At 38.6% G+C, this 19561-nt stretch overlaps 1 protein-coding gene across 2 annotated transcripts; it reads left to right on the forward strand.

Annotated features, from left to right (window-relative positions):
• Positions 1-139: 139 nt before the first annotated feature.
• LOC146496140 (interleukin-31 receptor subunit alpha) lies at positions 140-18166 on the forward strand. Of its 2 annotated transcripts, XM_085142898.1 has the most exons (15): positions 140-282; positions 2061-2211; positions 3749-3896; positions 5722-5891; positions 5969-6129; positions 6420-6585; positions 8440-8522; positions 8862-9093; positions 10837-11025; positions 11164-11268; positions 12638-12784; positions 14571-14702; positions 14798-14894; positions 15018-15099; positions 16386-18166. In XM_085142898.1, exons 2-15 carry the CDS (start codon positions 2154-2156, stop codon positions 17058-17060), a joined length of 2445 nt encoding a protein of 814 aa, XP_084999024.1. In that variant the 5' UTR covers positions 140-282; positions 2061-2153; the 3' UTR covers positions 17061-18166. The 2 variants fall into 2 exon arrangements, with proteins under 2 accessions (XP_084999024.1, XP_084999025.1); XM_085142899.1 differs by lacking the exon at positions 140-282 and having other exon boundaries at positions 1206-2211.
• The last annotated feature ends 1395 nt before the right edge of the window (positions 18167-19561 follow it).

Below are 19561 nucleotides of genomic sequence, written 5' to 3' on the forward strand. Positions count from 1 at the left end.
CAACATAGAATGCGGGAAAGTGAAACCTGTTTTGTTTTTTTGTTTTTTTTTTTCTTTATAGAAAAAGTTATTATGAGTTATTTGTGACGTGTAAATGTCATGTAGGCTATATAAAAGTGACCGTTTGGGGGGACCTCGATCCGCAGTTAGGCAACAGCACTCCACACATTGGGCACGGAGTGGGGCGGTACTGGTGTGTTTACTTCGAGGTGACAGGCGGCAGATTTTGCGCAAATGCTGTAGATGAACTCTACGAGACGGGTATCGTTCGGGCATAATCCGGTAAGAGGAGTTCGGATTTTGACATTTTGCAGCCGCTCGTTTCGTTTCATGAATTGCAACTTTGGTGAAACTCACATAGTGCATGTTTGTTCTGCTCTTTAACGTGATTAACGCTTCAGTAAGCAAACAAAAAGACAACCTGTCAAGCTGCTCAAGTGTTAGCGGTTTGTTGACGAGAAAATCTGCTACCACAATTCATAATGAGTGATTAAAAGTGATTGTTGCTTTATTCCTTGAGCTCTCATTGGTGCTTTCGCGCATCGTTATTCGTGAGTTGGTTGAGAAGTTGGCTTTTTCAGTTCGAAAAAAAAATCGCCCATTATTTGCAAATTTCGAGTTCACTTTGTTGCGATGTTTTACCCAAATCTATTTTGATCAGCTGGTCAAAAACAAAGAAGAAAAGGCGAAAATAAAAAGCATCGTAACCATTTCGCTATTACGCATTTTAAATTAAATTAAATAAATGTGGAAAGTGATCAGGAATGACCAGAAAGGCAAAGTACTCCAGCTGTTGCTGTCCTGTTGTGAACCTGCTGAGTTACAATAGAAACAGGTTGCGAGAGCCCATCAAATAAAAATTGGAGTAACAGTGATCCAATAAAAAAAAATTATTGGGGTCATCCTGTAGTCCAGTGATTCGTTTATATGCATAATAATAATAAAAAAAAAGGAAGACTTGAGCAATGTTTAACTCTGACTAACTTCCAACCTTCAAATATTTGATGATTTTGATTTCTACTGAACTTGTTTTATCATTTTGTTTTGATTAATAAAGATCCAGTGTGTGACTTAAGAATTTCCTGATTTTTTTTTCTTCAATATATTTAAAGCATTTTACGTCTATTAATAATACTATTCGTGCAAAGGTGGAATACTTGAAAGCTATTCTATATCATTTCTGTGTTTAGAAGCACTAAACACAGTAAATCAGCGAATAGTTTATAATCTTCTATATATTACACAGACTGTGCTTTAGCTGAAATTAAGCTTCCTTTAAATAATTAAATTAAATAATCAAACTGTTTTATGAACCCAAAACAAGTTTCATCCAAAACTCTCAGTCACTGTCTCCTCAATCTGAAAACTATGAATCTAGCACAAATGTAACTTTAGATTTCAGAGTGAAGTTTGTTATGGGCGATTCTGATTGGCACTTTTTTGCATATAAAAGTTCTGATATTAGTACATCAATAAATGTATAAAGTTCACAATGTTTTTAAAGCACAACATCTGGCCCATTGGTTACTTTGCTTGCAGTGTAACTAGGTAGCAGTATCAGCTTACTGCAACGACCCTTGACTCAGGCTACTATGTATGCAGATACCAATATATCAGATTGTGAGAGATGTATTAGATGGGCTATAATGATAATCCATTTTAAAATGCTGTTTTCTATTCTGACTTTAAATAACCAAAAAATCTGGAGTGGCTTTGTATTGGTGTGCGCCTACACACTGAGTAAGAGCTCCCACCCCGAGGGGAGCTTTGTTTTCTGTCAAGGGGAAAAGTCAGATGTGAAATTGTTTATTGTGATCGATCTAGTCACCACTTGCAAACTTTCACAAACTTTAGGAAGTCACTTGCACAAACTGCTATGTGTCACATTGGTTGGTGCGTTTTCTATGGTGCAATGCCAAGGAACTCAAAGCAGTAAAAAAAATGTTGTAGTGAAACCGTTTTTAACTTACAGAAATGCATTCAATGGAAATGATGTAATCTAACCACTAAAGCTATTCATTATCAGGCATCCTGTGCTGACACTTCACAAATCTTTTTAGCAATTTTGCGGAACAGCGTGCAGAGTCCTCGAAGAGTCCTTGATTTGCATGTAGCATGATGGGAGTGAGTGGGTGAAAAAGCAGTTGGTCTTCATGGAGCGGAGTCCAGCTGTGTTGTGGACCTGGCTGCTGGGGGCTGGACTCGTCCTGGGTAATGTTTAACTTTGTTATCTTTCTGCTGTTTGTTATCATCCAGCGCAAACTTTCAAACAATATGTGAGGATGTGCTGGTATTTCTGGAAGTGTCGTTAGTGGAACCGGGTAATAATTTGTTATTTAAATGACAGAATCTCACCAAGCATGAGAAAGTTACAACCACAACATGTCACACCACATCCCTCTACTTTCCTCCCAGGTTATTTTTTCTGGTTTTATACCACACCGTTTTGTTATTCTACTGTATAATACCCATAAAACACCAATTAGCAGACAAGCTTATCAACAAGTGAGTGAATGCAGTGGAGCACAACATTTTGTTATTTAAGCCTGTGAAGACCAAAACACGGAGTGCGTAATTCGGCAAGCATTTGTCGGATGACTAGAAGCATGTCGTAAGTGGCACATTATTATTATTATTAACATAGGTGACAGCGGACTTCAATAGCACTAAACCTGTTGCAATGCAATGTTCCGCTTGCAAGACATTCACGAAAGTGCTACTTGCACTAATGCACACCCATCACACGAGCTCTGCCTATCAGCAGTGTCCTCCCCCAGCAGTGGAATGCATCCTGCCACTCCAGAAAAACAACTGAGGAACAGCTTGGAAACACAACTAAGAGCCCAAGGTGTTGAATCTCTCTGCAGTCTCCCCCTTAGCCCAGTCCACTCGACCATCTACACTGGAACTAGCCTGATCCATGCAGGCCCCAGTGTGTAACCCACTGGATTCAAAGGATCCCCAGTATACACCTTGAGGCCAGAAACTGCAGTTCAGCTCCAGATCCCCTATTTATGCATCATCGGTTTAAAGTTTTGCCTCTTTTTAGCTTTAATCTTGCAGCAGATTGGTGAGTTGAGACAGCTAAAAGTCCCCGAATGTCAGCATTATCATCATTCTGAAGAAATCAGTCCACCTGTACCAGCGTATGATTATATTGGCTTACGACAGGTATACCCAGCAGGCAAAACAAGCTATGGCAGTAGGAGCCAAGAAAGGATATTGTTCCGTCTTGCCTGAACCACTGTTGTAACCTCAGGTAAAATAACTTATAAATGGCTCAAAGCTAATTAATTCCTCTCATCATCTCTTTTTCACCATCCCAAATTTGAAAACAGTGAGTCAGACTTGGGCAGTGGAGGTTTTGCATACCTGAGTCACATGAAAGCCTTTCTCTGCACTGTGTTCACACTCTGAGATGATAAAACAGTTGCGCTGATGCTTAAAATGTGCGTAGCCTCATTCTTTTTCAGCACACATAATCAATCAAAACTTCAAAAGAGACTGGCATCAGTATAAATCCTGCTAATAAGGATGAGTCTGCTTAATAAAGGTACTGCAAGGCACGAGTGCTGACATGCAACGACTGGCTCATAGATAAAAGGTCCTTATTTTATTTTATTTTTTTAAAATCCACTTTTACCCGCCTACACCACACAATAAACTAAAAACCACACTCATCCTTATCAATGAACTGCAACATGTGCTTTTCCATGTCATTAACTCCAGCCACTCTCAATGCTTCCAGTGTTTTGCATTACAACATCCACGGCCTTCCCCCGACCCCCTCGGCTAATCGGCTGTGTGTTCATACATCGAGTTAATGTCACCTGCCACTGGGAGCCCGGAGACACGCCAACAACGAAATACACTCTGCAGGTTGAGAAGATATCTAGGTGAGACAAAATGTTCTTTTACATAAAAAGAAAGACAAAGACATTTGAATAATATGTAGATAAGGAAAGTGAAAAAGAAACAACCTAAAAATCTATTTTTGTGATCATGATTTTATAGACCCTAATCAGAGTATCTAATCAGAATCAGTTGTAAGGTTTAACACAATCATTTGAAAAATGTTATAATACAGTATTTTAATTTTGGAAAGGCCATCACACACAAATCTTCAGTGTTGTTCTTCGGAGATCTGATGCCTGCAGCCTATAATTTACATCATTTTTCATATTCATCACCCTGTTGACTAGGTCTTTTGTTTCCCATTTGTTTGTTTTTCTTGTTCTTTCATTCACTCAAGTTCTCCCTTTTGATGTATAACATTGGTAGATTAACAATGTCCACTAACCCCATGAAAAGTCCAAAGTACCACTCAGTCTTTCTGAAGATGTATCTTTTTTTAAAAAAAATGTTTGAAATTGATCATTTTCTGTGTCTAAAAAAAACAGCTTTTCTCAATAAAAGAACTCGCTGTTGATGTCTTTTGGGGCAATGGCGGCAAAGATGAAAAACCCTTACAAGAATCAGCCTTTGGCTACACGGAAAACCTTTTGTAATTTTAGTTTTTTAATCTTGCATCTTTATTCTACACTGAAACAAAACATTCAGTGTATAACAACATGAAAACATCGGGCATGTTATCATTAACCTCCAGGGAACTTAACACCTGAGCTCTGCTCAGCTTTACGGGACTGTAAGGGAAAGTTTCAGGTCATTGTTTCACAGACTGACTCATAATTTTACTATTATGATGAACACTTACTGCTCTTACCTGTCTTTCAGGCTACAACATGCAGCTGTTTGCTAAGAAAAAAATGCCAGTTAAAGAAACAAAAACGTATAGCTAAAAGCAAACTTATACAAGTGTGAATGTTGCACTTTTGCCAGGAGACCAGTAACAGATCTACAAGTAAGCGATAAAGCTTGTCCATAATTGCAAATTGTGCTTGTCGGTGCGTTCAGCACTTGTGTGCGCTGTCTGTGAGTGGAAAAGACAGATCAGTTATTGCAGGTTTAATTTGTTAAAGATTTGTGCTACTAATCATTCTGTATGAGTTTGCGTCACCAGTGCCAAATCCTTTATCACTGTTATTATTAAAGAGAGGTCATTATTAGAAAGAGTTTGACGAACGGCTTTAATTTAATGTTTTAATGACTGTGAAATTCAACTTGAGAAATGGCTTTAGGTCCTTTAAAAAATTTCTCTGCAGCTGCTGCTAAGCAGGAAGCAAACTGTCTGATACTGTCTTAGATGTAAGTTTGATATCTGTCATGGCAGGCTCAGTTTTGGGTTGTTGTTTTTTTCATTGCATTTTTCTTCTCAGTGAGATGTTGCGTGTGCTGATTCAGAATGATCCATTTCATTGAGATTACCCAAGTCTCCGTTCAGCAGTGGTCCACCGTTGTGCTTTGGCACGCAGGCAGGTTTGCAAGTTGGAGCTGGTGTTGTTGTTTGATGGTAATTCATTGTGCCTATGCAAATCCTTTTGTGTGTAATCACCTTTGAAAATGACATTCGTGTGAGGCTTTGATGGGAGATTTGATATGCTTCGACACAGTTTCCACTTCCTCAGTGGTTTTTTTTGTTCTAGGTTTTTTTAAAATATATATATAGCTGATATTACTATTCAAGATGTATGCAAAACTGTGAATTTGAACAACATGTTTCTGTGTGGGTTTGTGGTTTTATGCCTTTTTTTGGAACATCACTCTCTTTTCATGTAATAGCGCTCCGTTGACCTTGTAGGTGCATGTTTGTTTCTGTCAAAGTGCCAACAGGTCTGCAAAAAAGACATACACCTGCACCACGCATGAAACCACCTGCACAATAGGACTTAATGGTTCAACTTCAAGGATTGACTTTTGCATCACAGTCACAGCACACGGTGGAAGCGAGAGCTTTTCATCGCACCCTCGATGTCAGCCCGGCAGGACAGAAGGTACGGTAGTTTTGCTTTCCCTTTGCTTATCCCATCTCATCGCTCATGCCTCACGTCTCTCTTCCCATATTTCTCAGTGATGCTGCCTCCAGCCACCCTGAACAACGTAACAGAAGTTCGTGGCTCTCCTCAGTGTCTGAATGTAACTTGGAGCCGCGTATCATCAGACTTTCCTGTGTCTAACAATGAAATCCAGCAGGGAAATCTGAATTCACAAATTGAAACAGTGACTGAGCAGGTGAGCCGCTACTATAACTGCATGCACATGCAGAAATAAGACGTTCATTCATTTTCACACCTGCAGAAACCAAAACTTCACACATTCTGTTTTCTTCCTCTTCAGCACCACTTCTGTGTTTAGAATGTTACATTTTTAAGCAGCAGAACATAGAAAAAAAAGTGCAAGACTTTGTTGGAAAGCATAATAAGTCACTTTAAATATTTACTGATATTAAATTGTTTCACAAAACATCAGACTGTATGTATTGCTTCTTCACAACCTCATTCTTTTTTGTTTTTGCTATACAGCTTGATTTTCAGATCAGAAATGTGACAATGGAAGGCTACTCTGTCCTGGTTTGTCACCTTAGACCTGATGCAGAATACACCATCAGGCTTCGCCACCGTTACCGTGGCCCTGCAAGTCCATGGAGCATGTGGAGCAAAGCACTTCAGGGAAGGACAGCAGAAGATGGTGAGAGGAAATGGTTGCTATGCTTCTGCTTAAATCCACTGTTGGATCCTAGTAATAATGATAACTAAAGGAAGATTATAAAAACAATCATAGGGGGAGGAAAAGACCCCTTTTAAATAATTATTTTCCATCTATTAACCACTCATCTTGGTTGTGGTAGCACGACAACTCCATCCCTACATATAATAATAATAATAATAATAATAATAATAATAATAATAATAATAATAATAATAATAATAATAATGGATTGCATTTATACAGCGCTTTGCGGGGCCCTCAAAGCGCTGTATAAATGCAATCCATTATATATATATATATATATATGTGTGTATATATGTATATGTGTATGTATATATATATATATATATATATATATATATATATATATATATATATATATACACACACACACATATATATATGTATATGTGTATATATGTATATATATATATATATATATGTATATATATATATATATATATATATGTATATATATATATATATATATATATGTATATATATATATATATATATATGTATATATATATATGTGTATATATATATATATATGTATATATATATATATATATGTATATATATATATATATATATATATATATATATATATATATATATATATATATATATGTCTGCAAGATATTCTCTTCCCAGTTGCATACGTTTAAAAAATGTCCTTCTCGATTAATCATATTGCCTCATCTCTCTCCTTTACAACTGGTTGTACTCCAGAAGGAGCTTGTTTTCCATTCAGTGCTTCCACAGCACAGCTTGTGCCCATCAAGAACACTAATTTACTAATGACAATGGCTAACGACTACACTTTGTGCCCTAGTTCTAATGAAGCCAAGATGGTTTAGTGCTTAGTGCCACATCCCCAGCAACTTTATGTTTATGATCACAAAGTTGATATGTCCTAAGTAAATGGTAAATGCACTGATTTTTATATAGGTCTTTTCTACTCTCCTGGAGCACTCAAAGTGCTTTATACAACATGCACCCATTCAAGAAAGCACTTTTTCTATGCATTTTCTATCCATTCACACGCCGATGGATGGAGGTTAGTGGGGGTTAGTATCTTGCCACCCAGGGATCAAACCACCAACCTTTCGATTAGTACATGACCTGTTCTACCGAATGAGCTACAGCCACCCCACTCAGTCAGTCCAAAACCCAAATGTGGACCAGCTACACAAACCTAGATGAACCTTCTAGAATCTTTTCGTGTGTTTCTCATTTCAAATGCATTCATATGCTTTTTTACGCTCTAGTCTATTTTATGGACAGTGGGAAGCTGTCAGAAAACAAAGATGCAGAGAGACGGTTATTATTCATTTATTTTTATTTGTCTTTCAGTACCAATTTCCAGGTCAGCGACGTGCAATCATTTTTTGAGATGTTTGACTCTACCTAACATGTAAATGGTGGACCAGCTGCCGCTCAAATAAACCAACCAACCCTCAGTACCATGACCTAGAATGAATACTTGGGCACCGCTGCCCATGCCAGCTTCCAGGCTCTGTTTCTGAACTAGATTTGATTATGTGGCAAAAATAACAGTGAAGACAGCTATGTGTTAAGGACATCATAGACACAGTTCAAATAAACTGTAGTATCACATCCGTCATGTCTCCCACCTGTGTTGTTATGTGTCAGCAATTGCTGACACAAATGGCAAAGAGCTAGATCATTCCTTAACAGGAAGCACCCCTGCTGTAGAAGACAAATCTGAAATTGTTCACTGCCAGCAGGTAGTTTCACTGTGTCCCTCGATGTTCTGGTGGATCTCATTCAAATTATTTTTGTATGTTTTCCCCTCTTTTCGCCTATCAGCTCCATCTACAGCACCAGTATTCTGGAGACGAGTGAAACAAAATCACAGGAATGGATGGAGACTCGTCTCTCTGCTTTGGAAGGTGTGTGTGTGTGTGTGTGTTGAATTGCCTGGGAGTTTGAGCTCGCTAGTTTAATATCTTATGACTATCACTCTGAGCTTTACTGTTTAATAATCTTTGGGATTCAATTTGTTTTTAATCACCATTCCACCCTTTACGCTGTCTCTAATTTCTTTTATGTCTCCCTAAACTTACTCGTTTATCGCATTTAAGTTTGATTCAGGTTTAGAGTAAGACTGAGACAGCCCGAGAAAACGGAGAGAGAATTTAAAAATCTGTGTTTATATAACAGGATTGCTTAATTAAAATCTCAGTAATATTACATCGCTTTGAGTCACTGCTTTCTCTTTCTGTTTTTAGCCCTTACCTCATTTTCTGGCCAATGGCAAAATTATGTTTTACAACGTGACTTGCCAGACAGAAACCACTCCAATCTTGAGTGATCATGGGAGCTGCAAATATTTGCACCATTTGAGTACATCCTGTAGCTTGCTCCTTCCTGCTGGGCGTTCCTTCTGCACTCTGACGGCCTCCACCTCTGCTGGTGTGTCACCAAAATCTAAGATTTTGTTGCATGGATCCTCTGAAACAGGTAGGCATCGCTGTTTAGTAAAAGATGACTTTCTGCATTATTATCATTATCTGATAATTACTGAAGTTGCACACGGTTGACCAAATGCACTTCTAATACATTGTCTTTGAGGATTATACTAAAAGTAACTTATTAATTATTAATTATGACCTAATTATTGGTCTTTGACAAATTTTCCAATTAAACGTGACATGTTTATTGACATGCCATGGAAACGTCATGAATCTTACATGTTTCTAATAATGCGGTTCCTACTTATAATGACGACATTTGGCAGTTGGCTCCCACAAAAGGTTTTTGCGGAGTAGTTAAAAGATCTCTGTCCGTATTTTTATCTGTAACACAAAGATGCCCGAGTTAGGAATGCCACCCCACCCATTATTTCTCTTTTCCCTATTCTTTCCAAGTTGTAGACCAGAGTATTCATGTCTCACTCAAAAGAGGCAACCACATAATTCAGTCTAATTTAATTTTTATTTATATAGAGCAAATTCACAATGACAGTTGCCTCAAGGTGCATTGTATTGCAGGGTAAAGACCACCTGCAGCGACCGGTTAGGTGAGAGGAAAGAGAAGAGAGCAGAGGGGAGGACAAAAGACACATTCTGGAAGAGAGCAACAGAGTTTAACAATCGCCAACAATTAATGCAATTGTTGTGCATAAGCACGGAGGGGGGGGGGCTTCAGTGCATTACTGGAGCAGCCTGAGCCTATTGAAGTATAACTAAGGGATTAGGCAGCTGTCAAAGACTTGACAATCTGATTCTCAGTTGCTGAAATTGGACACATGGAATATCCCCTCTTTAGCCCGAGCCTAGTACTTGAGGCCAAGTGATACCAGCCAGATATAGTTGGGCTCACCTCAACCCACAACTTGGGTTCAGGAACCAGTCTGCTAAAGAGGGGTTGGACTCTGGTGGGTATATATAGTTCAACGACTGCACGTTGGGGTTTTCCCCACTAAACGAGAAGGTTGATTCCCTGCGCCTTTGGGTCAGTCGAGCATAGTGCCTGGCCTTCTTCAGGTCCCTGACTGGAGTGCTGAAATGTGCCACAGCCGGAGACTTACTTGTCCTACTTGGGGACTTCAGAGCCCATATGGACACTGACAGTGTAACCTGGAGGATGTGAGTGGGAGGAACAGCCTGCCTGACCTAAACCTGAATTCAGGAAACAAAAATGCTTAATAAAGTGACACGCCAGATGTCATGCGGCTGATTCTTACTACGAAATAATAATAATAAAAATAATAACTATTTGTATAGGACTTTTAAAAACACAGAGTTTATATAATATAAACATGACACAATATAAACAGTATAAAGGAAAGACTGAATAGTGTGTTATTATCCATGTTTAAAAGAAACAGCAGACAAAGTTCTTTTGAGGAGCAAAGCATGACAGGACCCAAAGAAGGTCTTTGAACCTTTCAAAGCCTTTTGGTGCATTTGTTATCTGCATTTGTTAAAAGTTAATTCGTCGGTCATAAAGAGATCTTTCACTGGCGGAAGGGAAGGTATTACACTAAAAGAAATCCTGTGAACAAATTAGACAGCAAACTGTACTAATAATGGTGCAGATACACCATTATTTACCGACACCATTGTTTAATCTGACTTTTGGTAATTTATGACATTATAAGGGACCAATATCAAACAAGAGACGCCAGAAATTTTTTTTGATGCACTAACAATTGGTTTTTAAATCCCGTGGTAGTCATCTTGTTCCTCGCTCGCTCCACAGAGCCACCATTCCCAAGCCACATTACTGCAACTCCTCTGAACGACAGTAGCTTGGAGGTTCGGTGGGTGATTCTAAGTGATGCATCTGTGAGCAGCTATGTGGTGGAGTGGTTTGCGGTGAGAGAGAAAAATAGCAGCGCGCTACACTGGGAAAAGCTGAATCGCTACCAGACATCGCTGGTTATCACAGGTAATCCTGTAAAATACAGCTCTGCCTGTTTAAAACTGTGGCGCCATCAATCTTAATATCCACTTATCAAGATGATGATTTATGAGGAAGACACAGAGCAGAGAAGTAAAGTGTCTTTCATGTTTGATCTCTTTTCAGAGGGATTAAAGCCAATGGAGCGTTATGCTGTTTCTGTGAGAGCCGTGTATGGCGAACGAGGAGCGGGGAAAAACACAACGCTCTACACGTACACACGGCAAGGAAGTATGTAGTCTGTGCAACACTGCAGTTGTTTCATGCTGAGCTTTAAAGTAGCCTTTCAACCTCAATGTGATTGTTATTTGGCTTTTGAGGGTTGTGTATTTTTCTTACTGTGAAAAACACAGTAAGAAAAATAAAATACACAATGCTTCACAATTTCCCCATCGTGCGTGTGACTGCTACTCTCAAGGTCGTCTGTTTAAGATGCACCTTTTCTTTTTTTAAACGAATAATTTCGCAGCTACAAGGGCGAATTTCAAGTTGGCCCAAGCTCCACCTCTTAAAAAATGTTCTTGCAAATTAGTTCCTAATATTCAAAGTAATCCAACTAACAACTGAAGTAGACTCTTACAAAACTGTGCAATTCATGTGGACAATGAATGAATAGTAGAAATATATATAAATATTTTCTTTGAAGGTAAATCAGAAGTTGAATGGCAGCATTGATGCTTAAGATGAGTTGCACTATAATCTCTGTGCATTATGAAAGCCAATGACTTCGTGTTGTATATCATGAAAACCATCATCACGCCATTGCTGATATGGATGGTAAGGCTAATTGCAACACAAACAAGTCACTTTTAGCTGCTGTTTTAATTTTTTCTTTTGTTGGCTGAATCTGTGTTGGTGCTGATTAAGTCATGACAGTGATCTAGTGAGCTCAACACAGCATATTTTTCATTAAAAATAAATAAATAAAAATCTCCCAGTCCATCTTTACATATAGATAGGGTGACTAGACCCCAACAAACTAAATGCGTAGCAACAACAATGTGTAAACAGTTTTTGGATGTAGGCAGATGTGTTATATTTGAATGTAGCTTTGGCTTACAATTTTATGGCATGCACACTTCATTTCACAGTTTCCCTTGGTGCAAAATTAAAAAAATAACAATAGCAAAAAGGACAAAAACTCTGTTTTTCTGAAAATAGAGTTTCCGTCAGATTCATTAAAATCTGCAAAGCTTGTGACTTTATGGTAATTTGCAACTTTCACTGATTGGCTTCACATTAGATAGGCTAAAACTTGATTTCATTATAATAAAAAGGCAGACATTAGAAAAGTGCATGTTCTGCAGAGCCAGTCAAAATGAGGGACATTGTCTCAAGATGCTCAACAGGGGTAAATGGACTGGCTTTTATACTCTATCTGAACACTCAAAGAGCTTTAAAAGAATAGAAATGCTGCGCACTGTCACGGAAGGAGGTCACCTACTCGTGGGCAAGATGATATCATCTCAGTTTCCTGGTGCAAACAATTTAATCAGATTGGATGGTGTTGGGAAATAAGGGTATAGCCTTTTTCTTACAACATGTGGTTTAGTTATCATCGCCATCATCGCACTGCCTGCTTTCGTTTCTGTCCGCACAGCACCCTCAGCTGGTATTGACGTAAAAGTGCAGCAGATCTCAGGCGGCATGGTGGAGCTCACCTGGAGTCCTGTACCTGTGGAGCTTCTTCGTGGTTTCCTCCGTAACTACACTCTGTACTACAGAACCAGAGACCAGCCCGCAAGGAGTGAGTCCCTGACACACATATGAAGACACACCTTTACTTTATACACAGCCGCACAAAAGTGATCAGCAACAAGATGAAAATGGCCTTACATAGTATCTGATTTTTGTTTCATTTCACTCCAACAAGCTGCAATTGTCTTTCAGTTTAACATCCAGCATCTACTTGGCAAACATAGATTTACTGATAATGGCAGACTTTTTCATGAACTTGGCACATTTTTAGTGACATTTCCAAACTATAATAGTAAAAAATGTTGTGAAATGTAACAGCATATCAACCATCAGGGTGATCATTTTTGCATTACTTTGGTTTGTGCAAATACTAAACCTATTAAACATCAGGATGTTTTTATTGTCACCATTAGCACGTTAGCATGCAGACATTTAGTCAAATCACCGCTGTAGCAGACTCCAGCTTCACAGGTGCTTTATATTATAAAGACCCTATACTTGTTATTTTTAACAACTTCATCGCTGTATAAACGAGTCAGCAGTTTATGAGTACTTCATTGTACAAAAAAAGAACGTGGTCCTGAGCAATAGTTCTCCATATTTGGCTGCAAATTGGCTGCTTTTTACAAATTTTAAGTTCGGTCCTTGTACATGATATGTTTTGTTTCTATGAATTTTTTTTGGTATTGTTTCTCAAGCCATTTAATGCTTTTTTTTTTTCCCCCATTTTGTTATTTGAATGTAAAAAAAAAATGCCAAAGATAACACAGTCATAAAATAATGTCTTTGCACCAACAAGGTGATCTCCTAAGAGGTATTAGCTGAAACATTTGCATATTCTCAGAAAAAGGAGAGTGGGAGAGAAACCTTTGCATATTCTGGCACGATGTGCAGTGTGTCCTTGGGCATTTGAGGCAGCTGGACAAAGGAAGGACAAAAGAAGATGTGGCAGGCCAAAAAACCAAATGCTATCTACAGGAAATGAGCGGTATTAGTTTTTTTGTTCAACTGGTCATCAAAACATATGGAGAAGTTCAGGAGAGGTATAACAGTGAGTGTCAACAATCATCTGTAAAACACTGGAGGCTCTGTCACGGGTTGAGGCTGTATTTTAGCCCAGTCTCAATGAGATTGATGAAATTACACAGAAACTTAAAGTCAGATTTTGATCTGCCTGGAAAGCATCTGATTAGGTGTCTTCATTTTGTCAATATGAGAAAAAAAAAACCTCACACTGCCAGTGCACTATAAACATTCTTGGATAGAAACACCCCCCCCCCCCCCCCCCCTCACAGTGGCTTCCCCAGAGCCCCGACCTCAACATTTACATAGATACTGTATTTCCATGTCTGTTTGCATATGTTTCAATAAATTGGTGCACCTGCTTCCCGTTTTGGTAGCAAAATAAAAAGAAATGAGGGGTAAGACTTTTTCACAGTACTGTAAACTACCATAATCACAAAACAGCCACTCTCGGATTTACACAGCAGAAACACGACTAACAATACTAAACCTTTACTATGCAGCGGTCTGAGCCACTTCATGTCCTCAGACTCATAAAAAACATGCTACGATGCAAAAGGATATGTGAAGCATAGATGAAAAACTACAGATTAAATACATCATGCATTTTTTTTAAACACCGCTTTATTAAAAGCAATCCTTTTGGAAGTGCAAGGTTAAACCGACTTGTCTTTGTTTTCCTTTGAGGATGAAGTTAACCGAGAAAAAAGGGGTAAAAGGCTTGATGTTTGTTTTTCCTTCCATTTGTTATGACTTGATGGATCGCCTACCTTATCACATTTTGCCAATTATAGCTTCTCATGTTTATTTAGGTGTTTTTGTGCCTGGTCATGCTCGCAGCTACACGCTGCAGAATCTGTCACCCGGTAACTACGCCATCTTCATGCAGGCCAATACTGAGGCTGGCGCCGGAGAAACTGGGACCATGGCTAATGTGCACATACGTGAGGACAAACTTAAATGAACCTTAAAAGTAAAAAAAGAAGAAAGCATAAAACACACACACCTTTATATTTAACAACATTATGTGTTTTTGAAGGCTCTGAGGAAATCTCGGTAGTGATGTATGTGGTCGTTCCACTCGTGCTGACGATATTGGCACTGATACTGATGGCCTGCCTAGCACAGCATGGAATGTAAGATATCCATTTAAATATCTATCTTATACAAACATATAGCTATTGCATGCAAAGCCTTGAGATGAATTTTTACATTTTTTATTTACTTATTTATTTATTTATATTTTCTGTGATGTTTAGTGTGAAAGAGAAGCTGTGTAAAGATGTCCCTGATCCCTCCAACAGTAGCTTGTCCCACTGGGCCCCTAAAACTACCTTGGAGGTAAATCAGGTTTTTTCAGCCAATCACAATAAACCCAATAATCAATTGATCCTTCTTTCATGTATTGTTTGAGTTGCAAAAGCCTGACATTTGTTCTGTTTGTTCTATGGAGCTTACCGCTATTCAAAAGGGCAGACTTTATTGTACCAATCTGTGGCTGGAAATACTGTAAAACAAATCACTGCTGTTAAGTAATGTTTGATGAGAAAACAAATATGCTGCCCAATTAGTTGAAAGTGAAAATACCCGTTGTCGATCCATTTTAAGGCTACTGTCAGTGGGAACCAAGCCACATAATGCAAAGTGCCAAGAACTGCATTTCCTCAGATGGCCACTTGAGGCTGTCTCCCAAAGTGGGTCATTGGAGCCAAGCTGATAAACTTTCTCTGGCCGGTCACTTGTGTATTCAACTTTATAGATCAAAGGAGAGTAAAAAAAAAAAAAAAAGATTCTCTGGACAAATGCAGAGTTCATTGCAATGTTTATTGAGTGTCTACAAAAAGAGCAGAGTCAAATAAACGAAAAAACATCAGAACAGTGAAGCTAAAATCTAGGGTATCAACCCTTAAGCACATGCACATCAGCGGAAAAAGACAGAAAAGACCAGAGACAGACCAAAAACAAATTTAAAAAAACAAAGACACACACAGAGAGAGACAGACAGCTCTCCTGGGTGCTCACTTATACAGAGTCTTCGTTGTTACAGTAACATCCAGCATAGTCCAGCCTTTCCAGTGCACTCAGCATACCAACTATGCAACACCTGACACCGCCTCTGACTGTCATACAGCCTCCCTTCAAGTCTAGTCTGCTGTGCTGGGGCCAACATATAATGATTACAACACAGCACAGCTTCCCAACATTATGCATTTTTACTGCATCACAGCGATTATCACACTAGCTGATATTCGAGTTCTTTGGGATTTGATGTCAAAAAAGGAAATATAAACATTAATACTTTTATTTGAACAATACACAACTAGTCAGAGCCATTTTTTATGAAATTGCAGTTGTTTTGCCAGCTGAAATGACAATGACCCATTCAGATTAAAGAGTCTTTCAAAGTAGGTTCATTTCAGTTTGAATTTCTGTATTTCACATTTCAGCTGCCACATACGTGAACAGGAGACACAAGCAGACAGAGAAAGCAGTCTGTGCTTTTTTGCCATTTTTACAGTTCTTGTTAGTTCTGTTTTAAAATTCTAAAGTACGGTGCTTAGCAGTGGCAGTGCAAAGAGCCTAGAATAGTGATAGCATGTCTGACTTCATTGCTTTTTTTCCCACAGAGTATGAATCCTCTTGTGCTGCCGGAGAAGCCTGCAGTCAAATACTCTGACGTCATTGTGCTTGGTGAGCTGGAGAACTCCAGCCTGGATCAGGACCACAGCTATCAGGGTGTCTGTAATCTGCGAACATATTCCAGTCTCCGGTCTCCACTTGACATAAGTAGATCAGGGAAAACATTAACCAGAAGGTCTGCAACTGATCTTTCCCCCTGCTGCTCAGATTACTCCAGTGTCATGTTATCCAGACCGCTCCAGAATACTCCCGGGCCTCTTATGCACCTCTCCTGTGACCAGTACAACTGGCAGACAGCTAACGTCAATGATGCTAAGTTGCAGCTAGGTGGAGCCAGCGAGCCATCTCAGTCACAGCCCAAGGATGAACAGAAAACCTTGCATCATTTTCTGCAGCCCCATCAGATCCCCGCTTCCTTCTCTGACTTAAGCAGTATATCTTCTTCTGCTGTTTTACCTTCTCGCACAACAGAAATCAGTTCCCTCAAGCATCCTTTTTCTCAAAGCAGCTTTGACTCATTGCTGCAGTCTAACAACATCCGTCAGCCCAGTGATTCTTCAGATAATTTCACTACATCATTTTCACAGTTTCTCCCTTCTATCTTTGTGGATTTCTCCTACTGTCCTGTGGAGTGTGACCCTTACATTTCGTCAACGATTTAGTGTCATGGAAGGGAAGTACATAATATTTATTAATCAAAAATGTCATTATTATGTTTTATTTATATGTAAAGACACATTCATACATCCACTTTGTGTTTATCCAGTTGCCGGGGCGAGTGTTGGAACCTATTCCGGCTGTGTCATAGGGCAAAAATGCAGAGTAAACCCAGTACAGGTCACCAGTCTAACCATTTACACTCATGGCAAGTTTAAAATCACCAATTAACCTAACCCCATACATATCTCTGGGAGTAAGCTGGAGTATCCAGAGAGAACATACAAGCTTCATACAGAAAGGGCCCAGGTAGCCAGTGGACTTTAATCCAAGGAACTTCTTTCTATGAGGCAAAAATGGAAACCACTGCACCACCTCGCTGCCTCCTAGTCATAAAATATGGAAAAAGTGTTGTTGTTGTTTTTTAATTTTTGTAGTCAAATGATTTCAAACTCAGGATGTAGTAACTGTAATGAGTAAGGTCGGCTGACAACGGTCCAGTTAACATTAGCCCCTTTCATGCAACTGGGAATTCTCCAATGATGGGAATGTTCTCAAGCTTTAGCTGGGGAATCTTTCACATCAAAAAAGATGTGAACAGGAATCAGTTGCCAATGACATTTGACATTTAGCGAAATGCACTTATACGAGTTCTTCCTAAGAAGGAGATGAGAATGTGGATACCACTTTTCTACAGTAAATGTGAAGCTATACTCTGCAGAAGCATAGAAAGTGAAAACAGAGGGTAACAGCTGGCCTGGCTCTGTAAAGAACATCTTTTTCATTTGACAAGATAAATATGAGCAGTCAAAGGGAGGATGGATTATTTTATATATATATGTAAACACACTCATTTGTGATTGATTGGTTACTTTTTTGTATATGTTTTGAGGCATTATGAAGTTTTTTTCCTCATCTTACTAATATACACGCCGCATGTTTTGGCTGTCAGTGCTGAGGAATGTTAACGCAAACTGCTCCCTGTATTTTACTGATGTTTGGCTTGGCTGTTATTTTTCTATTTTTAGTGAAGTGATTTATTCTTGTTGCTTATATAGTTGAAATCAGGTATCTGAAAGCTTTATGTGTGTGCCTATGAAGAAAAAAATAAGCATACACTCACTGGGCGCTCTTTTAGATACACAAGTTCAACTGGTTAGTCTATTTAGCCAGTTCAGTACATTTAGAGACATAGATGATAATCTTCGGAAGCTCAAAGTGAGCATTAAAATGGGGAAGAAGGGAGATTCAAATGACTTTAGTATGTATGGTTATTGGTTTTAGGGTTGGGCTGGTGTGAGTATTTCCAAAACTGCTGATCTATTGAGATTTACAGAGAATCCATCCATCCATCCTTTTATGACCATCTTCTGGTGGCTGTGTCCAGAAAATAAAATGGCGTGTCAGAAAACTGAAATCATCTCAAACTGATTCCTTGAACATAACAATTAGTTCACTGTACTTAAATGCCCTCTGGTCACATTCCAGTAGAGAATCTTTTGATGTAGTGGAATAAAAGATTAGCATCATTGGATGTGCAACCAACAAATCTGCAGCAGCTGTGTGATGCTCTCACGTCAGTATGGCCCAAAATGTTTCCAGCACTTTGTTGAATCTAAAGACCAAATGAGGCCTAACCCAGCACTAGCAAGGTCTATCTAATAAAGTGCCCAGTGAGTGTATATATCTATATCTGTCTATCTAAGTAGGAAGATATAGATTTAGTTATTTATATAAAAAGGACTTGAACTAGTTATAAATACTGTGAACAAAGACTAACTAGACTGTCCATTAACAGCATTTCTTATCTTTCTGGTTTGTTACAGCTAGTCTAGACTCTTCTGCTACATGTTACCTATTTTCTGTTACACGCCGGCAGTTTGGAAAGTGGGCTTATGTTTTAAAAATATACATGTCTCAGAGTCAGACCCCTCAAAATGCTGCTGCTGACTTGAGTTTATCGTTACAGTAGAATGAGCCATCTTTGTAACTGTGAATACTTCCGAGCTGAGTTTGTATTTGGTTTACATAATTTGTACGTTGTGTGAATTAAAATATCCACTTCAATGTACAAACCAGAATTTCAAGGGTAAAATATTAAATTTACTGTGTGCTAATTCTGTGTTTTGATTCATCACTCCAACAATATATATATATATATATATATATATATATATATTTGTTTTCAGCAAACCACATTATAGTTACTGTAAAGGAATCTTTATTTAGTCTGTGTGTAAATTGTGTGTAAAATTAAAGAGACTAACTGAAATTCAGCCATTACGACAAGCAACAAAAGGCAAGAACATAAAAACAGAGATAAGAAAAACTTATTAGGGCCGAATTGTGAGCTGGAAGCTTGTTCACATTAATGAAATTAATATTTAATTAGATACATTTTGATAATATAAATCACTCGCTGCAAGCAGCCTGCAAATCAAGCACGTGGTCAGAATTGTGCACTTGTAACTGTTTAAATAACAGCACTGTATCCTATTTTTGAAGC

This window comes from Neolamprologus multifasciatus, chromosome 19, assembly GCF_963576455.1.
Source record: "Neolamprologus multifasciatus chromosome 19, fNeoMul1.2, whole genome shotgun sequence".
NCBI lineage: Eukaryota > Metazoa > Chordata > Actinopteri > Cichliformes > Cichlidae > Neolamprologus > Neolamprologus multifasciatus.

Coding starts and splice junctions, on each gene's coding strand:
- LOC146496140 (XM_085142898.1), top strand. CDS start 2,154: ATGGAGCGGAGTCCAGCTGTGTTGTGGACCTGGCTGCTGGGGGCTGGA. Junction 9,094..10,836: donor GCATGGATCCTCTGAAACAG/GTAGGCATCGCT, acceptor CTCGCTCCACAG/AGCCACCATTCCCAAGCCAC. Junction 14,895..15,017: donor TGCCTAGCACAGCATGGAAT/GTAAGATATCCA, acceptor TGTGATGTTTAG/TGTGAAAGAGAAGCTGTGTA.